Source organism: Gastrolobium bilobum, unplaced genomic scaffold, assembly GCF_033153095.1.
Source record: "Gastrolobium bilobum isolate Gb01-03AN ecotype WA unplaced genomic scaffold, APGP_CSIRO_Gbil_v1 utg5492, whole genome shotgun sequence".
Taxonomy (NCBI): domain Eukaryota; kingdom Viridiplantae; phylum Streptophyta; class Magnoliopsida; order Fabales; family Fabaceae; genus Gastrolobium; species Gastrolobium bilobum.
This window is the reverse complement of record NW_026897747.1, coordinates 154,854-170,347: the sequence shown is the minus strand read 5'-3', so window position 1 is coordinate 170,347 and position 15,494 is coordinate 154,854. Positions and strand designations below refer to the sequence as shown.

At 31.5% G+C, this 15,494-nt stretch overlaps 1 protein-coding gene across 2 annotated transcripts; it reads right to left on the bottom strand.

Moving 5' to 3' along the window:
- Positions 1-8,972: 8,972 nt before the first annotated feature.
- LOC133309788 (receptor homology region, transmembrane domain- and RING domain-containing protein 2-like) lies at positions 8,973-15,021 on the bottom strand. Of its 2 annotated transcripts, XM_061510610.1 has the most exons (5): positions 14,657-15,021; positions 13,855-14,085; positions 12,103-12,507; positions 9,835-9,998; positions 8,973-9,777 (listed from the first exon to the last, which is right to left on the bottom strand). In XM_061510610.1, the coding sequence occupies exons 1-5, from the start codon at positions 14,781-14,783 to the stop codon at positions 9,430-9,432; spliced, it is 1,275 nt and encodes a 424-aa protein (XP_061366594.1). In that variant the 5' UTR covers positions 14,784-15,021; the 3' UTR covers positions 8,973-9,429. The 2 variants fall into 2 exon arrangements, with proteins under 2 accessions (XP_061366594.1, XP_061366593.1); XM_061510609.1 differs by having other exon boundaries at positions 8,973-9,998.
- Positions 15,022-15,494: the final 473 nt, after the last annotated feature.

Sequence of the window (15,494 nt, the reverse complement as noted above, 5' to 3'; positions counted from 1 at the left end):
AATTATTCTGTGGGAAGATAGGTACTTTGTGTAACATGTTTTTTCTCCTCATGATTGCTATAATAGAGATTTTCTATTACAATTGTTTTGCATTAATGCCCATCTAATCATTGCCTATTTGTGACGTGTGGGTCAGCTAATCGAATAGACAGATAGATTACTCTTTTCGCTTTACCTATTCGGGTAGTACCAACTTATATGGAGAGTTAATTACTTAATTCGGGCAAGGTGTAATACTTAGAGCTGTTTGACAATTTTTTTAAGCTAAATATCACGTTTAAGTTAAAGTTAATTTTTTAAAAATAAAATAAAATTATAAACTGTTTGATAATTATATAAATTTTTAAGTTTAAAAATTATTTATTTCAAAAAAAGTTAATAAAAGATAGTAAAAAAATCTTCCTAAGAATTTTTAGATTTTAGCTTTTTTGTATTATAAAAAAAGTTTTTTTATTATAAGAGCTTTTGTAAAAAATTATTTAACCTAACTTCTACTTATAAAAAAAAAGAAATTAAAAAAATTCCCAAATATCCCTTTTGCAAGAAGTGAAAAAGTATCTAACTATTACATCCTCTAATCTCTCCATGTATAAGAGAAACGTGTAATATATATATATATATATATATATATATATATATATATGGGTCAGGATTATTTTACACCAGTGTAAGTTACACTCTCAATTTTGTCCGTTGATATCATTTATATCTATAGGCTCTAATTTTTTAGTAATATGAGCCATTGGATACAAGTGGATCATTGGTCAAGATTGAGTGTAAGACTTCTAACTCTTACACTGGTGTAAGAATATCTTGCCCCTATATATATGTATATGAGGTACGATCCTTTGGCCATTAGATCAAAAAAGATCAATGACTCTGATTTGTAAGCATGTGACACCATTGATCTTTTTTGATCTAATGGCTCTCAGATGAGGTGTCAAACTTCAAATTTGACACTGGTGTCAAAGGATCCTACCTCTCTCTCTCTCTCTCTATATATATATATATATATATATATATATATATATATATATATATATATATATATATATACGGGCCTATATGGAGCCATGTGAAGAGAAAAAAGAAGAAAAAAATATGAACCTCACATACTTTTATGTGTATGAGATAAAATTATCTCCAAACACTAATCCTTAAATATATAAAATGTGAATTAATTTTCTTCGGAACAAACATAAAAGTTTTATTTTATTTTTATTTTTGATATACTGACCCTAATTATTTCTTTGAAGCGAGTCAACTCTCAGTATCCCCACAAACTTCAACTCTTTAACTCAGTTATAACACTAATTCCGAGTAAAAACTTAGTCAATCAAATCTAGATTCTCTCTCTACCTACTCCGTTTATATTGTAAATTGAGCTATACAGTTCACTTTTTTACTAAGTGATTTTTTGCTATTTGCATTATGATAAATCCGTATATATAGGTTGGGAGTCTCAATTATCCTGACAAAAGATTCAAAATTTCAATATGTCAAAATCCAACCCAAAATTAAATGTTGATTTCACACTACTAAATATCGAAAAGAACAGTTCGCCATGGTAATTAAGACAAACGTATGAATCGGGATTCCCTATCATATTTTTTTTTTTAAGTACACAAGTCCCTATCATTATGAAAGAACTGCGAAATGCACAATTTAGTGAGAGACAGAAACAATAAATCAAATAGTGTACTTTTTAAAAAAATATATTATTGCCTCTTTTATTTTTGTTTCTTTGTTTCTTTCTTTAACAGTGTTTTTATTTTAAAATTGCACCGCATTCAGGGGGTCAATTTTCTAAGGATTTTATATTTATCATGTAACATAACATAATTTTACTTTCCTACACACACATTAAAGATGTGAGGTCTACATATTTTTCTTTCTTTTTCATCATTCCACTTTCTGTCTCCCTTTTATTGTGTATGTTAAAAACAACACTTAAATTATGCTACATAACATTAATAAAACCCATTTTCTAAACGATTTTTTTTCTTTTTATTAAAAAAAAAAGTGTCGTTAGAAACTTAGAATATTAAATTGATACATTTGTATTTCTTAAACTGAAAAAAAAAAAGAAAATAGTCTAGTCTTCACTCAATAAAGAAGAAAACCACAAGAAGCTTCCAATAACTATTAATAAACAACGTTTTGAGAATATTGCACTTGTGTCTCGTAATCTCATAATCAATATTGGTTGCGAACGTGGGAAAGAAAGAGAGACAGAATATCCCAAACTTATTCTATAAAATCAACAGTTCCTCCCTTTTCTTTTCCTAGTCTATTTTATTGAATAAATAATAGTAGGAAACCATCACATATTCACATGGTTTCATGATAATGTTTTTTTTTTTTTTTTTGCCCCCAATAACACCGTTCATCTCCACTACTCCATAATTGTTCCAATTAAGTTCCAACTATTACACATTTTGATTATTCTTCAGAGCAAGATGGGCCACACAGATCATTAAGCTACCCCAGTTCGTGTGCCTTAGAGGATTCCCTATAAATGCACAAAAGAGGGTTGCAACATAATAATTAATGTGAAAGGTTTTACATTTTAATTTGGAAGAAGATATAATGTGGTATACCAATAAGAGCTACATGATGATTTATTTACATCATCACAATATGTAGAAAAGTTGCAAAAATAGCTTCCCACGCCGACAGATTTGTTAGAAATAAATATTAGCCATATAGGCCTAATTTTGCTTAGTATTAAAGACTCCTTAGGAATTGGGTCCTCATTTTTTCACCCTTTCTAAGAGAGTACCCTAAAATGTGGATCTAATGCAAGCATGCGTGTTGAGAGGAAGAGCTAAGAATAACATAGTATGCTAAATTAAATCCAAGCATAACAGAAAACTTATACTTGATTATAATTTCTATCTTGAAAATTTGTACATATAGTATTTGTATATTTCTTAAAAGGTAATGTCAGTTAGTTAAATAAATCTTTTGCAGCACTCTTTACAACCATCTCTACAAATCACAAGATTACAATTAAATTATACTCAAGTTTTTTTTTTTAACAGCTCAAGTTCTGGGGAAAAAACGGCAACAATAATTTCCTATTATTTGATACTTGTATATATACATTTTTTTTTTCCAATAAAAAAGTTTAGAATAGGAGAGGCACACCCATATAAGGTTACTTACTAAAGACTTAAAAGACTAAAGTGAAATTATATATCATCCACTAGAAGAAAAGTTGATAATCAAATCCAAACTACGACTTAATTGTAATTGTATATATTTGATTATGAGCTTGTATCCACCATGGAAAATTGTGGATATGGACATTAAGTTACATAAAGAGAAGGCCGATTCAATAATCAATACAAAGTTTCAAACCACCAATTGAAGCTCTAATAGGAGAAAAAATATATAGTGGGTTACGTTTGCTTTTTGCTATCCCAGGTGGTCCTCGCGGCTTTCTTCCACTAACAATGATACTTCAACATCCAATTCTGACCCATCGCTAATCTTTTAACGTTTGTGAATAAGGCATGACTCGCAAGAAAATGAAATAAGTTCCTACCAATAGAAAAAGCTAAGGCAAAATTTGTCAAATGCAAGTCACTTAGAAACTCAAATATAAACAGATTTTATATTGTTCCATAGAAACAAAGATACGTAAAAAAAGTCAGAGACTCAAAATATATACATTTCAATAAATATTGCACTTTTGTGTATTGATATTAATTTGAGTTGTTAGGGTGAGTATAATTTAAGATTAGTATATCTGCTTTCCCCTTTTATTAAGAAATTAATATATGTTATCCTTTTTATAATATATATATATATATATAACATAATTATTTCACATTAATATAAGTTACATTCTTAATTTAAATGGTTGATCATATTTATATCTAGATACTCTAATACATTAGATTTGTGAATGGTTAAATACAAACAACTTAATAACTATAAGGCCTAAAAATAAAATAAAAAAATTAAATTCATTTTAAGTGGATCATGCTCTTTATGTGAAATGGCTTTTTATAGGATTGCTCTATAACAACAATCACGTACGAGCGAATCGTACATTATTTTATTAAAGTACGAAGGAACGGCAGCTATAATAATAAATTTGATGCAGCTGGTTTCAACGGAAAAAAAAATATTTTATGCAATCGTGAAACAGTCATATTACCATCACAATTTTAATGATAATTAGGAAAGTCTCACGCACTAGTTGTGGAAGTCTTCCCTTCAATCCCAAGCTGTCTCAATTTATTAAAGAAAATTGACTCTTGCAAAATTATTAAATACTAAAGATAGGTAATTCAATGGCAGAATTAATAACATTTACTGGGATTTCGTTGTCTCCTTCGCTGTAAAGGCCACGAAGGGACATCTTCTTGCGTCTTACGACATTGTGTGCACAAATCCTATCTTCTCGCACAAGCTTTCTTATCAATAAATATCTCTGAATTCAACCCCATTTTCTTTCTTTCCTCTAAGAGGCTTTTCGAGTGCAAAAATCCTATATACTCACATCTAAAAAAACTATAAATATATATATATATATATATATATATATATATATATATATGGGGTTCATTTTTTCTAAAGTCAATGTAGATAAGTTATCTACATTGAACCCAAAACGACGTCGTTTTGAGGCGAAAATCAATGTATCTTTGTAATTATAATTTATTTCAGGGTTATAATAGTCTTTTTCATTATAATTTTTTAATTTTTCAATTCAAAACGACGTCGTTTTGGGAGCGAATGTAGATAATTTATCTACGTTTACTTTAGAAACATTAAAGCCATATATATGTTCGCTTTTTCTGCAGTTACTTACTGCAGATAAGTTATCTCCAGTAAGCCCAATACGACATCGTTTTGGGACGGAAATCATGGTGTTTTTATAATTTTAATTTATTTCAGGGTTATTATAGTCTTTATAATTATAATTTTTTAATATTTCAATTCCAAAATGACGTCGTTTTGGGAGCAAATGCAGATAACTTATCAGCAGTAACTGCATAAATATTTTTCTATATATATAGAGAGAGACAAAAAAAATATTGTTTATCATTTTACATGAAACAAATTATCTCATACAACACATAAAAAAGTTGATATTACCCACTAAGAAGAAGAGTGAGAAAGAAAATATAAGGGTCTCATCCATTTTTTTATGTGTTGCAGGAGACAATTTGTCTCATCCAACATGAGAAACAATATTCTTATATATATATATGTATATATATATATTAATGTTTATTATGTTATAGGAGATAAAATTATCTCTTATACACACATAAAAATATTGATATTACCCACTAAGAAGAAGAGTGAGAAAGAAAATATAAGGGTCTCATCCATTTTTTTATGTGTTGCAGGAGACAATTTGTCTCATCCAACATGAGAAACAATATTCTTATATATATATATATATATATATATATATATATATATATATATATATATGGGTCAGGATCATTTTACACCAGTGTAAGTTACACTCTTAATCTTATTCGTTGATGTCACTTATATCTAAGGGCTCTAATTTTTTAGTAAACTGAACCATTAGATACAAGTTGATCAATGGTCAAGATTGAATGTAAGACTTCTAACTCTTACACCGATGTAAGAATATCCTGCCCCTATGTATATATATTAATGTTTATTATGTTATAGAAGATAAAATTATCTCTTATACACACATAAAAATGTGTGGGGCCATGTGAAGAGAAGAAGAAAAAAAATGAATTTCACTTACTTTTATGTGTGTGTAGGAGATAAAATTCTCTTTTACAACATGAGAAACACTAATAATATATATATATATATATATATATGAGGAAAATATTTCTTTCTTAAGCCACTTGAGATATGTTTATTTTCGGTCACCCCAAAATTATGTTTTATTTATTTATTTCTGGGGTTGCATCTTCCTTATGCGGCAGAAGAAGAGAACATTTTCCAACTGATACAATTAAATGGGCCCCTCTGATTTAAAAGAAAAAATAAATGAAATGTTTGCACGCAAATCGATCTCTCACTGGCGGGAGAGCATCAATTTTCCTATAACAGGAGAACTACTTTCCCCTTTATTTCCTTATAGTAATCGATTCATCTTTGAATGATTATGATTCTTTTTTTTTTCTCTTCCTTTATCAGCATTGAAAGTTATCTCAAGTAACTTGAGAAACAATAAGCCATATATATATATATATATATATATATATATATATGGGTGAGGATATTCTAACTACCAAAAATTCTTACTACTAGCTTACTTACTACCCATCACATCACCATTGGATCAAAGAGAGAGAATGTTAAAAAGTTTTTTAAGAGAGAGAAAATGTTAATCTAATGGTGATTAGATAGGTAGTAAGTTAGTAGTGAAAAATTTTGGTAGTGAAAATATCCCTCCTATATATATATATATATATATATATATATATGAGAAAAGTGTGTGTCATTTTAAAGGATGTAAAGTTGTGTCATTTTAAGAGATAGAAAGAGAAAGAAAAAGGAGGAGAGAGAGTTGATAAAAAATAAAGGTGTGGGTCCTACGTTTTTGTGAGACTGAAATGATATAAGTTGTGTCATTTAAAAGGATAAACATTTTTCCCTATATATACATATATTTATATATATATATATATATATATATATATATATATATATATATATATATATACATATATATATAGGAGAATGTTATATTTATAAACTTTTTGTTTACAAACTACACTATGTCTGACCGGTAAGACACTCTTGAGTGAAGTCTTACCGGTCAGACATAGTGTAATTTGTAAGTTTGTAAAAATAAAAATTTGTCAATATAACCCTTCTCATATATATATATATATATATATATATATATATATATATATATATATATATATGGACAAGATATTGTAACAACCAAGTAGTGTTACTACCAATCAATTTTACCGTTAAATCGATTATGTTGTTCCAACGGCTATATTTATTTCCATCTTTCTATGGTTATGATTCCCAATATTTAATACTTTATATTTATTTCTACCTTTGTATGGTTATGGTTTTTCACAATGTTATTAAACTCGGACCGGTGATCGACCCGGTCGGGGTACCGGGTCAGTGGGTCACTGGTTCAACCAGTGGGTTACTGGTTCAACCGCATGAACCGGATATGTATATAAATTTATATTTTATACTTAATTATATAATAAATATTTTAATTGGTGCAAGTGAACCAAGAACCAAATATAGCTTAGTGGTATATACTACAATTTATATCTTCACAACAAGGGTTTGATTCCCACTAGATGCAATTTTTAAATAATTCTATTAAATGATATGTGTTATATATATATATATATATATATATATATATATATATATATATATATATATATATATATAAATGGTGCATTTTATCCAACAAACGAACTCAGCCCAGTGGTAAGTTGTTGTTGGGTAAACTCATGAGACTCGAGTTCGAATCCCAGTGGCTACAACTTCGGTTAATACCGGTTCACCGGGTCAATTCCGGGTCAATGACATATCCGGTCTGTTCCGGTTTCCATATATATATATATATGGGCTTATCGTTTCTCAAGCTGCTTGAGATAACTTTATATCCGACTATTACCGTACAAAGATGGGCTGCTTGAGATAACTTTATATCCGACTATTACCGTACAAAGATGGATCAACGGTAATAATAGAAAAGAGAGAAAAAGAAAATCATAACCATTCAAAGGTGAATCAATTAATATAAAAAAATAAATAAACAAAACGAAGTAGTTTTGGAGCGGCCAGAGATAAACTTATCTAAAACTGTTGTTTTGAGGTTGATGATATTTATATTTAATGGCTCTAATTTATTAATTATATAAATAATTAAATTGCAATGGATCAATGATTTAAAAATAATTTTTTTTTATTCTTGTATGATATAAGAATAATTTCTTGATATATATATATATATATGTGTGTGTGTGTGTGTCTTGTATAAATTAACGTTGGGTGGATTTATCTACAGAATACGGATGACTTTGGCCAATTACCTTGTAATGTGCAGGACATCCATCAGAGCATGCGGCAACAAAAACGATCCCACTAGCAATTATTTGTACCTCAATTAACACTAATTCAAGGTTTTTAAAACTTCGATACGATGTTAATATGATGCAACTACGACAAAAGATTAGCGAGTCATGCCTCAAATCTTTAAAGTTAACACCGACTCACTAAATCATTTAAAGAGTACGACGACTTAAATTTCAAGAATATAAATGATCTTTTTTTTTTTTTGGGTACAAGTATAAATGATCTTTTTGTCCCAGCTCTTCAGCTGTTGGTCTTATTCTTAACAGTTATCACCGACAAATATAAATGATCTTTTTTTAAAAAAATTGTGTTAAATAATATCCCCCTTTCTTTTGTATAATCCAATGTTTATATAATATCTTTATTTCCTATCCTAATCAGTACTTAAATTGCTGAAAGTGTTTATGTAATCTTATTAGTTAGTACACGCACATAAATGAGTATATAACCAACTAAAACCACCGTTTAAAAACTGTTAATAATTTTATACAAAAATCGCTTCGTGAAATTCAAATATTTTGAATGATATGATTTTTTTATACTTTATCCACAAAGAAAACAAATCATTTTTGGAATTTCAGGAAATAATTTTGTGCATTCTCTCTCTCAAAAATAAAGTAAAATCTAGAAATTTCAATTTTCTATAGGTCCCAAAAGGTATTTAACTTGTCTTGCTAATGAATTTTCCTTGGATCAAGTATCCAAATTAGCCATAACACTTCATGTCTGAATAACAAGATAGTGTTTCACTGTTTCCATTAATTGGTGCCAAAAGAAAAAGTCTTGGTTATCATGATGGAAGTATCCCACGGGTGGCACACGCTGCCCCATGGTTTAAAACTGACATCATTTGAGAATATCTATTACCAATCAACAACAAAGCTACATCCACTGAAAATTTTACATGTGTTATTGACTAATGATACTCACTGTTGCAATTAGATGCTCAAGTATAGTAACTCGAGAGCATTACGAAATATATCATCATTCAGTTGGCCATTAGACAGAACATAAATATCTCTTCTAATTTCAATCTGTCCAAACATCCCAACATTTCTCTTGTTAGCAGTTAACTATACTTTGAAAACATCAACATTCAAACACAAACTCACCAACCTGAAAATGCAAGAACCTCAACTCAGCACATGTAAATAAAAAACTAACATCACAAAGATTCTACAATGTACACCAGGCGCCAAGAGGGAAAGTCAAATTGCCAGAGGAGACACAGAGGTAGGAAATGCCAAAGCATAGCATGGAACTAGACCACCATTCATCACATGGCCACGGCAATTTCTGTTTCAACAGCACAGACATCTGAATCATATGATAAAATCTGATTAGACAATTTTAACATTCCGGAAGGGAGTTTGCTGACGCAAATGGAGAGAAGCTCGCAGCTGACTCACTATGCCGGAGCGGATGCTGTTGATGGCTGGATGAACCCATAAAACTTACTGAAGCATTGCTAGGACTTGGAATGTGTGAAGACAAGTACCTTGAATTAAGAGATGACAAAGATGGGTAACCCATGGAAAGTGGAGAATTCAAGTGAGAAGCTAGAGATCTTTGGGATGCATTCCTAAGGTCTAGAGAGCTTCGGCTGACACTTAGGGATGGGGATTGACGGTAGGACCTAAGAGATGGCTGAACATAGGGGGTACTAGCTAAAGAGTGGTTACGAGAAACAGATGGAGACTGCGAAGTTGCCCGTGTTATTTGTATTGCTGAAGATGAAGCTAATGATGACCTCACAGAAGATATGACAGAAAATGAAGTAGATGCCAGGCTCGATGAGAGCAAAGGTGTGGATTCTGAAGGTGGTGGATCAGTTAAGCCGGTTCTTGCGTCACGCTTGCAAACAGGACAAAAGGTTCTCCATGAAGTAAGCCAGGAATCCACACAGGCAGCATGAAACTCTGCCAATAACTCAAAAAAATAGAATTAGTATAATCCTTAACAAAGTCATAATTTAATATGCACGTAATGCACAATATATAAGTAAATACAGAACAGACTGCAGGGATTATTCTTGTTACTCAATGACATATCAATAGCAGGAAACATATTACATCCAAAATGAAGGAAAAGAAGAAAATTATAAAGGCCTCATATCATCCTTAAGGAGGCTCAAATCAATTCATGAACATTTTATCAAAACAAAATATACAAAGAATAGAAGTAAAGCTAGACAGCTCTTTTATCTTATGCATTCCACCATTCAATTTTTAGTTTTAGTATTCATAATGCCCCATAAGCTACTTTCACACAGGTCGTTGAAGTAGTTCTTGGAATTTTCATTTTTTCCAGAAACCTTAATGACAGAGATGTTAGGATCTTGTATCTAAGATCAATCATCTGTACCTTCCAATCCTTTGGGTTGGTACTTTAGACATGGGGATATGGGAAATGGGTCTATAGTTAGAAAGCTCTTTAAATGTTTTTCCTGTCGAGTCGTGTGAGAGGATTTGACGCATTCATCCATCAATAATCAATTTTCATATCCCACTTGTAAGTCTCAGACCAAGATTCCCTATAAATTTAAGTCATTTGTTTAATTACGAGTACTTCCTGACTTTTTAAGGTACACTAGCAAGTGTCTGCGTTTCAAGGTTCGAGCATAATTCAACAATCATTAAGAAGCAATAGGATTCCATAAAAGGCTTCATTATTTATTTTTTGGTTAAAGTACACTCCCACCCCTTCAGGTTTGTCAATGACACTAAACCCAAAGTCCCCCACCCCCTCAACCACCCAAAAAAATAAATAAATTACATTTGACTGCTTTGTTAACAGTCGAGCTAAGACAGAAACAGGAAAAATAAAATAAAAATAATATCTTGATTAAAACTTAATTACAACTAAGAGGGAACTTTGTATTCCAAATGGGTTTGTCAAGGCGACAACTAACAGTATATTAGTTAAAAACTTGAAAAGGGGTTTGCAAGAAAATAATCCAGCAGAATCCCAAGTCCAAATTCTCCTATCAGGATTAGTAAAGAAATGGGTAAAATCAAGTAAGAACAAGAGAAATTGCAATTTGCAAGTGGGTAGAATCTAAAAAATAGAACTTCTGCTAATTGTCCATTTTCAAAAATCCCATTAGAATACTTCTTTTTGTTAAAATAATTACAATCTGTAGATGTTGCAGATTCCACGAAAAAAAAAGAAGTAATTTTCTTTATTTGATGCAGCAAAGCAACTATGGGATTGTGCATTCCATTTCAGCAAGGATTAATAGCCATTTGATATATATATATTTTTTTTTTTTAAGAAAAAAGAACTTTTTAACTCCAACCATAACATAATCAGCAGATTTTTTTAAAAAAAAAAAGAAAAGAAAAGAAAAGAAAATTTGTTTTAGTAGCTACTTAAAAAAAGCTCTAAAAAAAACTATTTCATAAAATCACTTTTTGAAAAGCATAAACAAACAGACCCCAAGTGTGGGGGTTAACGTCATTGCTACAATATAGTCAAAAGTGATGCTACTGAGATTTGAACTCTCATTGTTAAAGGACAGGTATGGCAAACACTGCAGTTCAAACAATAAAACATCAACCATAGTTTGTGGAGGAACAGAAGGGTGGGAGAAGCTGAAACATGAAGCGTGAGTGGGCCCCCAAACAGAGATTTCCATTTGAGGTCACCAAGCAATGTAAATTCTTTCATGACCTACTACCACCTTAAAACCAACATATTCATTGTATACTTAGCTTCAATGAAACCTAAGAGATATGGCTGGGAAAGTAGCCATAACCTGCCTCATGATCATGACATCCTTATTTTCCAGGTATTGGTAACTGATATTATACTACCAGAGGCTTACAAGTTACACCATATATGAAGCTAACGTATGTCTCAACACAGGAGCAACGTTAGATCCAATAATCAATGGCACCAGTGCCAAGAAATTCAACCAGACCAATGCTCCCACTACATCAGTGTTCACCATAGCTAGATCAAACCAACAAAATAATACACTTGATTTGAAAAAGAATTCAAGTTTGATATGGGAAGACTTACTGTGACAGCAGGGAAGAATCCTAAGCTTCTCTCCAACACAATAATCTTCAAGGCATATAGCACATGTTCTTGATGTACAATTATCTTCCAGAACAGCAGTAAATATCAAACTTGGCATTGCTTTCACCAGGTGACTACTCATACCATGAAATTCGCGCACACGAGAAGCTCGAGGCCTTTCTCTTCTTATGCGATGCCTGCGGACGAAGAAACAAGTGGCCAGAACTGCAGACATAGCTAATAGGGATATAAATGAAATTGCCATGATAGACCATGCTGAGTTTTCAAAACTTGGAATGAGCCATATTTCCACATTAGTCAACCCAGCATATTTCTTCAGTATTTCACCTGAAGCTTTTGATACAAATACAGCATGTATTCTTATACCAGCAGAATTTCCTGCCACTGAAATTCAAAATATTTGCAAATTAGAAATTCACACAATGTGACGTAGGTTCATGCATACATATACAGATATATTGAAAGAAAACAAGAAATCTATCCAACAATAAATTATTTTCAATAGCCTTTCTTTCACTATAGAACTTACATGCTTGATAAGGGTTAATTTTAAACCTATATATTGTATATGGGTTGTCATTCTTTCCATAAGCTTTACCATGATAATATGTTTCATCAACTTCTTCATCAACTTACCATACCTAAAACCCCTAATACATTTGAAGCTTTCCAGACCGTTTTTCAATGATTGATGACATCCCAATTTCAACAAAGGAAAAGAATATCACCTCTAATGAGAACAATGAACATAATTTTTCTCTAACATTCCATTTAACATAAGATACTAACCAACAAACCTAGAAGAGATTTTCTTTGGTTCAGTAGTCTCAAAAGGTTCATAGAAATTTAAAAATACAAAAGTTGACAAAAGTTGAAAATTTCCCCTCCCCATCTGATATTGGAGGACACCCACACTGTATAGAGAGAAACTTATTTATCTCATGTCCTATCCCTTCTTAAATTCTTACTGCAGAGCATCTGCTGTAAACATCTCAAACACTCACATAGCAGCAGTGAAAGACCACTTCACATAGTTACATGATCAAAATCAATTCAGCCGTGTTTTAGTGGGTTCAGAAGATGACAGTGAGCTCCACTCCTGTTTAAATTCAAAAATACTTCTAAAGGTTTTTTTTAGCTTGCTATATAATTGCGGGAAACAAATGTTTCAGTTATATGAATCTCAAAATAGCCGAATTGAAGTCTCACATACAAAGCTTCACTGGTGGATTATGTAAAGAACCAATTCAACCCAAAAGCTTAAGCTGTTGGGTGAGGCTACATTAATGGTTATATATATCCCAACACGCCCCCTCACACGAGAGCCCACTGGGCTTGAAGGGTGGACAATGCACAGGCCCACCTACCTGTGCGAACAAAGAAATTCCACTTGAAAGAAAGTGGGCGGCGGTGAGGATCGAACCCGGGACACGAGGCTCTGATACCATGTAAAGAACCAATTCAACCCAAAAGCTTAAACTGTTGGAAGAGGCTACATTAATGGTTTTATATATCTCAACAGATTACAATTACTGTGAAATCTACAGCTTTCACAATTTCAAAACGATGGATTCTCTAATCTACACACAACTATTTTGCAAAAACCAGTTGGTGTACATTACAACCCACATTATAATTGGTGATTGCTGAAAAATAAGCTCAATGGCAATTGCATGTTGGAAGAGAATTATAAACAACAAATTATTGCTATATGTAAGAATTGGTCATTACTTGCAACCAAGACACCCCCATCTTCATTGTCATAGACAATTGCAGCTTCGAAGCCAGCATTTTGTGCCCTTCTGACCTTTTCCTCAAAGCTACATCCCCCTCTAACCACCAAAACAAAAGGAGAACTCACATTTGAGAGTAGTTCAGTTTTATTCGTCAGTTCTGTACATGCATCAAGCGGCTCTGCCAAATATAAGACCCCATATTCTCCAGAACCTTTGACTGTCGGAGCTGAAATCAAAAGCCTTTCATGTCAACAAAAAGAGATTGAGATAAAATTAACATCATCACCAACACCAACACCAACACCAACACCAACACCACATGCAAAACAATAACAATAGAACAACAATATAACATCAAATTTAAGTTCTTCTTCACTATTTTTTCCCCAAAAGAAGCACAAACATAATAATACAAAAATCTAGAATTTCACTTTAGAATGGCAGGCATCTCTGCTTTTGAGTATATACCACCTTCTTCCATACTTGCATACCACACATCAGAGTGTACTGTTAGATATCTTCTAGTATCATTTTAAAACCTTTTGTCAACCTTTTCTTCTCCCATCTACTAACAATTTCCTTTTTTCCTCTTCAGATGGGAAATTACTTTCTAACATGATAAAAAGTTCAGCTGAATCAGTTTCCCACTGACACAGCTCCACCAAAGCACTACCCAAGTTGGAATATTCAATACTCTCATGAGCCCAAGAACCAAAATCTCATCCAAATAACCCAAAGCAGCTTATATAAAAAGTACACTAACTCCAAACTTGGGCAAGAAAACCCAGAAAACTCACCGAAATTAGCTTCAATATCATCGAAGGAGAGAGTGATGTTGCTCCCAATCAACACCACTTTGGCAGTGGCCATAGCACACAAACCCACCAAAGAAAAGAAAAACAAGAGAAGATTCGAGGTACCCATCAGAGCAAAGATTCGAAAAGCACAATTTTTTGTTGTTGAAAAGCATCCAAAGCAAAGAGAGAAGGAGAAATTGGGATTTTTACAATTTAGGGTTTTGAAAACACAGCAAAAATAATGGATACATCAGCTTCCATCTCTAAAACAATTCAGTAGCATTATTCCTTGATGCTATCTGCTCTCGATTTCAATAGATCGTTAATAATATTATCAGAGCAAAAACGGGAATAAAATATCAGAGTATTACAAAAAAATAATCAGTGTATCTACTAAATTTCCAAAGTGAACTTTGTAGATAAGCATGTTTGATGTGAAATTTGGTAAATATCAAAGAGAATATTATTATTATGTGACGGAAAAAAACGAAAACGATTATAAAATGAGAAAAATATTGTTTCTTAAATTATCGTTTATATTTTATTTAATCATATATGTCTCAATCTTATTATTATCTTATCAAATAAAAAATTATCAATGATGATCTTGTCAATTAATTAAAAAAATGGGATTGTACATCTCACCGCCACAAGGGGGTCTGGATTAGTCTTTGGACATGTTGAAATTAAAAGATTATTTCTCAAAAAAAAAAAAAAAAATCAATCGCAGTTGGGTAAAGTTATAAATGGAATATTCTAACATTCGAAAAAAAATATTGGATTTAATTTTTATACGTGGACATTAATTTATATATTAGTTGTAATATTGTATTTTTCT

Excerpts from the sequence above, each read along its gene's own strand:
- LOC133309788 (XM_061510609.1), bottom strand. The coding sequence starts at position 14,783 with ATGGGTACCTCGAATCTTCTCTTGTTTTTCTTTTCTTTGGTGGGTTTG. Across the intron at positions 14,086-14,656 it reads TGATATTGAAGCTAATTTCG|CTCCGACAGTCAAAGGTTCT; the intron begins GTGAGTTTTCTG and ends TTTTGATTTCAG. Across the intron at positions 9,999-12,102 it reads GATTCTTCCCTGCTGTCACA|AGTTTCATGCTGCCTGTGTG; the intron begins GTAAGTCTTCCC and ends AGTTATTGGCAG.